The sequence below is a fragment of the Notolabrus celidotus genome, chromosome 15 (genome assembly GCF_009762535.1).
Source record: "Notolabrus celidotus isolate fNotCel1 chromosome 15, fNotCel1.pri, whole genome shotgun sequence".
Lineage (NCBI taxonomy): Eukaryota > Metazoa > Chordata > Actinopteri > Labriformes > Labridae > Notolabrus > Notolabrus celidotus.
In genome coordinates this window covers 19,471,954-19,480,547 of record NC_048286.1, presented here as the reverse complement: position 1 = coordinate 19,480,547, position 8,594 = coordinate 19,471,954, and the positions used below count along the sequence as shown (strand labels likewise).

General features: G+C 39.0%; 1 protein-coding gene across 1 annotated transcript; it reads left to right on the top strand.

Annotated features, from left to right (window-relative positions):
* The first annotated feature begins 415 nt into the window (after positions 1-415).
* Positions 416-6,113, top strand: mul1a (mitochondrial E3 ubiquitin protein ligase 1a). The gene is made up of 6 exons (XM_034703772.1): positions 416-529; positions 3,343-3,492; positions 3,982-4,069; positions 4,173-4,293; positions 4,720-4,951; positions 5,048-6,113. Exons 2-6 carry the CDS (start codon positions 3,376-3,378, stop codon positions 5,552-5,554), a joined length of 1,065 nt encoding a protein of 354 aa, XP_034559663.1. The 5' UTR covers positions 416-529; positions 3,343-3,375; the 3' UTR covers positions 5,555-6,113.
* The last annotated feature ends 2,481 nt before the right edge of the window (positions 6,114-8,594 follow it).

Genomic DNA, 8,594 nt, shown 5'->3' with positions numbered 1-8,594 from the left:
AAACCTGCTGCGAACACACCAAACACACAGGTTACCCATTCACCTGACACAGATTGATATGTTTACTGCAAAATAACAGATAGATTATAATAATGAAGAAGGTAAAGTTGATAACTTTGGACCCCTCAGCTCCAGCAGGAACAGTTTGCTTGCTGGACAGTGTTGTATGCAGGGGTTCCGTCGTTTATAAAGTTGTCTCCAAAATTGTAAAAAGTGTTTCATCTTTTTGTAAATTTGTTTCCTTAAATGTAGATTTGTTTTGGCCTTGGTAAAGGTGTTTTGCTAATGTCATTTTGTTTTCCAAAATGTAAAAATGTTAATTTGTCTCCAACTTTGTAAATGTGTTATGTCCTTCAGGGCCAGCGTACATATGTGCTGCAATCTGGAACCCAAACAAATCCCACTTTACCCTGCGTTGCACGTTGCACTCCTCTGTCACGTGACGCTGGTACTGTCATCACCGGCGTCACGTGACACGCCGACACTTCCTACTACAAGATGTGTACTTGAGAGACTTCTCCTCTGACAGGTAACAAACACAACATCTGCATTGATTGACTTTGTGCACTCGAGACATATAGAGTTTTTGTCAGGAGCTGTTGTTGCTCATAATGTTAAGAGGCGTCAGGTTATTAAAAAGACACTCAGAGGTCACTACTGGTTCCCTTGCTGCCTTAGCAACGCTAGCATGCTAACATTGGTAATATTAAAGCATTTCTCCCTCTAAAGGACTCTAAAACCAGCATCGTGGTTTTATTATAGTATTTATTTAACAGCTTTAACAAGACCAGAATCATCGCCTGTTAGCTTAGACTGCTGCTTTGCTGAGGATTCAAATGGAAAATGTTCTTACACGCTTTTCAAAGTTTGGCTTTAATATTTTGTGTCGTACTTTCACCCTTGTATTTGATTTTTTTCCTTAATGGCATTTCAACTAAAAAAATTGGTTTCAATTTTTTGGAACGCAAATGAAAACAGCATTCTTTGAAAATCAGAGAGGTTGGCAAAAAATTGTACTGATAATATTTCTCGAATCCTCCAAACCACTGCATGTGAATAATGTGAAGGTCTTTGGTAAAGATATGACATTTCGTAATTCTCATTAAAACTTTATACTGTCATTGTACATGTACCTGTACATCTCTGACTTGCTCACAGTGTATAACCCGACCAGGATCCTTAGGTCAGCAGGTGGAAGTCTTTTAAATGTGCCCAGAGTCAAATCAAAGTCTGGTGAAGGGGTCTTTAGTTACTGTGGTCCATCTGTTTGGAACAAACTGCCTGCTGACCTCAGATCCATCACTGCTGTCTCCACTTTTATAAAAAGACTCCAAACATATTTATTTTCTCAAGCGTATGAATGATATAATGTTTAGTTTTTTTTAGTTTAGTTTATTTATTATTCATCGTGTCGTACACCTTAAGGTGCCCAGCCCATATGGACTTACAAGACACTACAAAACAAAACAAAATAGGAGCAACAACATCAGAAGAAAAAGAAAAATAGAAGAAAGAAGAGCAGTTACAATACTGCACATGTCCAACAATGACCTAAAGTAATTCAGAAGCACAGAGTTATACTTCAGACATTTGGCAGTGACAACAACTAAATCAGACATAGAGTGTGCTCCTACGCTGCTGAACAGCATTTAACACAAACTGAGCAAACTGGAACACTTTGTGTGTAAACAGGAACTGAAGTCTATCTTCATCGGACATGCAAAACAAATATAATGACTGTTGTGACTGGATGCACGTGCAGCAACACTTGCTGTTTGTCTGAGTCCTGTGTCTGATGTATGTTGGGTGTATCTATTGTTTTTCTGTTGTTATTTATTCAATTTAGATTTTTTTTTAATGTTTTTAATTCCCCAATTCTCCATTATAATGCACATGTGCTTTATAAATAAAATTGCTATTGCTATATTTAATAATATTAGGGCAGGGATAAAAAATCGATACAGCAATATGTGTTGTTTCATATAGTATTCTGAGTTTACCTGCGTTTTCCAATTGTTGATTATGCATAGCCTACACACTTATACATACTTGTTTTTATATGAAAAGAGTTTGAAAGCAAAGTCTTGAAAATAAAAGAATAAACATGGCAATAAGCTAGAACAAAAAATGTTGTATACTGTATACTACTGTACATCTGTGCTCATAAGTTTATATACCCTGGCAGAATTTGTAATTTTTTGGGGCCATTTTTCAGAGAATATGAATGATAAGAGAAAATTTTTTTTTTTTTTCACTCATGGTTAGTGTTTGGGTGAATCCATTTATTGTCAAACAACTGTGTTTACTCTTTTTATATCATAATGACAACAGAAACTACCCAAGAAATCATAAATTCTGCAAGGGTATGTAAACTTATGAGCACAACTGTATGTGCCATCTGAACTCTCTCAGTCAGTTATTGAATGTTAATTTACTCAAAACAGCTGAAAAATTAATAAAATGCTTGTGGTAAACAAAGTTTAGTCATCATATAATGGAAACTCAAATTTCTTGAAACTGGCTAATGTGTTTTAGGAATAATTTGGGATGATGGTGATGAAGTAAAAAGGCAGTCAAGTGTTATCAGTAGTTGTAGCAGCCTTGAACAAATTCATTGTCATGATCATTATAAATTCAAAGTAAGCTTACATCTATTGCGAAAAAAAATTGATACAAATTTTATGACTTTACTGGAATCTGTATCATGATAGATTCTTGGATTTCATACACTAACAGTCAAAAGTTTGGACACACCTTCTCATTCAATGGTGTTTATTTATGGTAATATTTTAAACACTGTAGATTAATACTGAAGGCATCAAACTATGAAAGAACATATATGAAATTATTTAATTAACAAAAAAGTGTTAAACAAACCAAAATATGTTTTATATTTTAGTTTTTTTAAAAGTAGCCCCCTTTTTCCTTCATGACAGCTTTGCTCACTCTTGGTATTCTCTCAGTCTGCTTCATGAAGTGGTCTCCTGGAATGGTTTCTAATTAACATGAGCCTTGTCAAGAGTTCATGTGTAGAATAACTTGCCTTCTTAATGTGTTAGACCATCAGTTGTGTTGTTCAGAGGTAGGATTAGTACACAATGGATAGCCCTATTTGACTACTGTTGTAATCTGTATTATGGCAAAAGCATATTATTTCATAGTTTTGATGTCTTCAGTGTTAAAATACAATGTCTAAAATATATAAAAACCATTGAATGAGAAGGAGTGTCCAAACTTTTGACTGGCAGTGTACTCATACTAAACTCATCTTTCACCTTCAGATTTGAAGTTGCATATTGTAGTTTTATTTATTGACCTTCTTTCTCGAATATCTCTCTGCAGGTCTACTTCCATAGAAGTGACAAAAGATTCAACATGGATGGATTTGCCTTAAATCTTACAGAGGCAGTGTGTCTTGGGGCCAGCCTGGGCCTCTCTGGCATCTGCTATTACGTCTACAGAAAGAGTCGGACAACGCTAGATAAACTCGATGTAAGTTGTGGCTCCTGTGTGAGGCGTGTCATTTCAAATAACACATTCTTTCACATTCAAACCATATAAACATTCTTCAGCTTTCCTGTTTGAAATCGTTTTTTGGCAGCTCAGCACTTCGCTTATGTCTCTGGACTTCTAGAGGAGAAAATCTACTAAATTGGCTATTTTGAATGTATTAGCTTGGAGCTGAAGTAGTGTAAACTTGCAACCCCCTCAACACAAGGCTTTCATGTGGGCTGCAAAAAGATTATGCAGAAGTAAGATTAAAAAGAAGAGAAAGCAGAATCAGTCATTTTAATTTAAAGTGGCAGAAACAAGAGTTTGCTTTGCCCTATAACAACCCCATTAGTGGTTTCACCTTAAGCTTTAGAGCTTGTGAAATATTTGACAGTTTTGCAATACACTGTCCAGTTCAGTCAAACATAAAGTCTGTTTGCTACAGTTGGTATTATACATGTGCAAATAGTCTGTGTCTCATGTTGTCAGGATGCTCCACACTTTAACATAGATGGCAAACTCCGGGACATTTTGAAAGTCACCCCAGGAGCGTGTCTTCAGTATGCTGTTGTTGAAGGTAATCAAGTTTTCACTACTTTTTCTTTCAGACAAGAGCTTGCTCCAAAAAAGTAAATAAATGTTAAACATGTGGATCCATGATGTGTGTGTTTACACTGTAGGTGCTGTGCAACCAGTCGGAGAGCCTCTGACGAGTCACTTCCAGAAAGAATATGTAGGAGTGTTGCAGAAATTCATGTTAAAAGAACACAGGCTAGTGTGGAACAGCATATCACGGACATGGTGAGAACTCTAAATGATGATATTACAGTGCAGCATAACCAGATTTTTTTTGTAGCTCCTTGATCTTTATGTAATGGTAACCAGTGTGGGATGAAACAAGAGTGATTAGAGAGAAGGGAATGACGTATAATTAGAATTTCCAGGTTGGAATTGAACCAGGGATGTTTTATCTAGTTTTAGCGCTAGAGTCCATCCACTCTGGATTCAGGAGGCAGGAAAAGCACAGCTTTACCGGCCTCTGTGGCATGTATACATTTCTAAATTTAAAATGTATGAACTTTCAGTGATGTTTTATTTGACTTTTTCTGTATTTATGAATACCTGAACCTAAAAGGCAACCAAAAAGCTCAAATGTCAACTATTTTCTTTTTACCATCATATCTGAGACTTAGGAGACATGTTCTTCTTTTCTGTTACCTGCTGCAGGACCGACAGCGAACGGTTATTACACCAAAGAGTGAACTCAGTCCCCTTCCTGTTAGTGGGATCAGATCAGAACACAGTCAAAGTCCTGTGTCCGCTGCAGGCCTCTGGGGATCACATGGAGATCACTTATGAGAGGTTCCACCAAGTCAATTACGGCTTGGGTGACATTGTTGGACAATACCTCAGTGGGGAGAAGATTAAAGGACAACTGGAGACAGAGGAAATGCTGAAAGTCAGTTCTCAGTTCGCATTATAGCATTTAAAACATAAAACCATGTAAGCAACTATTAACAAAAACTAATCTTCACAAATCTGTCCTTTCTTCCAGGTAGGAGCAACACTCACAGGTATAGGTGAGTTGGTTCTGGACACAGACGGCACCTTGAACCTCCGCCCCCCTGCTAACGGTTCTCCGTATATTTTGAGCACTGCAGACTTTGAGACTCTGAGAGGAGAGCAGGAAAGCACAGCTGTGTTGTGGAAGGCTCTAGGCATTGCTTCCGCTTTGGCTGGAGCGGCAGTGCTCCTCTGGGTAGGTCGACGTTACTACAACCAATTGAAAATTCGCTGGGAGCGGGAGCAAGAGAGGAGGGAATTTGAAAGGTTTCGGGCTGAAGTCCCACCAGCACGTGCTCGAGTGACAGCCTCCGATCAGGACGAGGAAGAACCCGCAGAAAACGCCTGTGTCATTTGCCTCACTCAGCCACGTAACTGTATTCTGTTGGACTGTGGCCATGTGTGCTGCTGCCACAGCTGCTGCCAGGCACTTCCACAACGCAGGTGCCCCATTTGTAGACGGGACATCGTGAGAGTGGTGCCTCTTTTCCACGTCTGAAGCGTCTGTATGACCATGTGACCTCCACAAAACCAGCTTTACACCTCAAAGGTTAAAACTGTTTTTATTATAAATAAACTGTAGAAATGTGACCCATAATGATATTGTGTGATTGCTTTGCTCAGCACAGTATTTTAATGAGGGGCATTTATCTCTTATAATAAACGGGAAATACATGAATATGAGGTAAATGGGGAAGAGGGGTGTTCGTTTATTTGACAAAGATTTATATTTTCCTACAAGTTTGTCTGGTGCCTTATTCTTAATTTATATAGCTGCTGCTACGAATGAACATACTGTGTGTGTGTGTGTGTGTGTGTGTGTGTGTGTGTGTGTGTGTGTGTGTGTGTGTGTCTGAATATCTTAGGTCTGGTGTTATGAAGCTAAATGTTTGTTAAACCACTATCAGTTACATATTTATGTCACTGAAAGTTACTAAAACACAGATACACTTAGTGCCAAGACATGCCTCAGTGTTATGTGTAATTATTAGCACTACAGGCTGGAAGTGTGTGTAAAATGTTTGTTGAATGAAATTCAATAAAACATCATTGCAGAACTGTTTCTGTGTGCTAATTTACAGCCAGTATCACCATGCATGCATGGTACACACCTGCTTATCCACATTTAAAATGTTTCATAGAAATGCAGTGAGTATACAGATCTGTGTGAGCTTCACATGTAATACTGCATCATCCTTATTAGAACTATATAAAGATCTTGTACGATTCAAGATTTGGTGCTCTGCCAGCCTGTGTTTCTAAGTGATCCACAGACATCTGAACAGCAGCTGTTACATCAAGTGGCTGCTTCACTTAAACATCAGGAGAGTAGTTCACATCTGAATACATCCACGTGTCTCGCAGGACTTAAGATGATATCAGTTAGTGATTTTTTTTTTTCCCCTAAGCACACATCCTTGTTAACAGCACCTGGTGTCTGAAAAGGACTGGAGGGTGAAGTGAGTCATCACGCTCACTATTTCCGTCCCCTGTAACAAGCAGCGAGAAGATGGGGAGAAGGGCAGATAAATAAAAAGCCACCTCCAGATTTTCTTTTATAGCAAAGAAAGGGAGAAGTTAATAGGTGTGTGTGGAGGGGTGGGTCGAGGGTTGAGTCTGAGTGTCGGTGAAAAGGGAGCAGGTGGGAGACAGAGGATCCCATAAATCTAGCTCAGCGGTCATAAGGGCTCACTTTGACAAATTCTTCATGAGCTCTCTCAGCAGAACAGCAGCTGTGGCTCTCGGGGGCACAGACTATTACTGTAGCACCCGCTGACCCCTGAGGGCATGGGAAAGTAACAATGGTGCTTGAGTTGTTAGTTCTAGCTTGGAAGAATAAAAAGACAGTACAGCAAAAGAGGAAAAACAAATATTCTCAGATTTGCCTTTTAGAGTTAAAAATGAAATAAGTGTATACGTTGATTATTAAATGTTGAGTAAAATGTATGCATGGTTCAGAGAAATGAAAGCAGATCTCTCCCTCCTCTTACTACCTCTAAGTCTCTAATAATAGGTTCTGCCACTAGGTGTCCATCTTTCTTCATGTGATGTGTTGAAACACTGACTGTACTGCCTGACAGTGAGGGAAGACACTGAGACCCGAGGATGGTTTCCAAGTCATGTGCAATTAGCGTACACTGACATATCCTGTTTAATCCTTTCAGATCCGTGACAAACACTTAAGAAGAAATCATTATCCTCTATTTGCTGTGCTTCGTGGGTGCTGCCCTTTATTTATTTATTTATTTATTTTGATCCTCATTAGCTACTATCAAGGTAGCAGCTACTCTTCCCGGGGTCAACTCATGCAACGCGAAATTACAATCCACACAGATTACATAATAAAAAGTCCAAGGCAAAGCTTAAAAATAATAATGATAAAAAAAAAACACAAGGCAAAAGGTAAAATCCCAAACCAAGAGGACCACAATTAACCTTTTATGGATTGAATATATAAACTCTTGAGCCCTCATTACATCCAGGCTACATCTTCATACCTCTATACAGAACAGTACTCTGCTTTGCATTGAGTGGAAGTTTAAAACAGCCTCCAGAAGCATGTCTAATTGATACCATCGCCATCACTACTATAGGACAGTTGATTAAACTAAACATTTGGAATTTTAGACAAACAAATGTTTCTAAAAAAGCAGAGGTGAGAAATGTTTGTCCTTTCTTTCACCAATGACCAAACTAAAGTTCTGTGCATGTTGATAATAGATTTGTGATGCTTTATAAGGGTATCAAAGGCTAAATCCTTACTTTTTAGAAGTATTTGTCTGACACAGACAGGTAATATCATGTGGTTGGTCCTTATTCACAATGACTTTCAGCGCTGTCAGAATAATCTAGATTTGAGAGATCATAATGTCAGTCAGTCGGTTGACCTACTTTCAACATATGGGTCCAGACTGTGATGACTCCGCTGTTCAGTAGCTTACAATGAAATGTGGAAGGACAGTCATAATCCCTGGAGGAGAGGTGATCCCCTGACTTTCAGTTGGTGCCATAACCATTTAAAGATCAATCAGTTAATTACCTCCATTTATTACAAAGTACTCTCATGGCTAATAAAGGCATTTTTTGACCGCAGGAACTTAACCCTGGAACTAGGGACTTTACCCCGGAACTACATGCGTTTCAACTGGAGAAACCAGGGTCTACCTTTAGTTCAGGGGTAGATAATCTCCCCCGGAAAAGCCCCTGCTTGGAGGGGGTAGTGCTTTTCAAAGACAGAGCCAAATGCTATTTTAAACAAATGACAGAGAATAAAACCTGCAGGGGAAGTTTTAAGACATCTTTGAATCTGTGACACACAGTGACCTTTTGTTCTTGTGTTCGTGACAGGGTGCAGTGGGATGGATGGGGTCTTTTTTAACTTTGGAACTGGCAGACACTCAGCAGACAGCAGGAGGAAAGGTGGAGATGCGGTCTCTTGAGAGAGAGAACCATCACAGCGTGCTGTCGTTCCTGATGCCAATTACCGCTGTCACCCATCTGCTTTGGGCACGCAGTGAAACGTGGGATAAGTGACCTAC

Bases quoted from the DNA above. Each gene is read 5' to 3' on its own strand.
- mul1a (XM_034703772.1), top strand. From the start codon at position 3,376: ATGGATGGATTTGCCTTAAATCTTACAGAGGCAGTGTGTCTTGGGGCC. The intron at 3,493-3,981 runs GTAAGTTGTGGC...TCATGTTGTCAG, and splicing joins CAACGCTAGATAAACTCGAT to GATGCTCCACACTTTAACAT. The intron at 4,070-4,172 runs GTAATCAAGTTT...TTTACACTGTAG, and splicing joins TCAGTATGCTGTTGTTGAAG to GTGCTGTGCAACCAGTCGGA.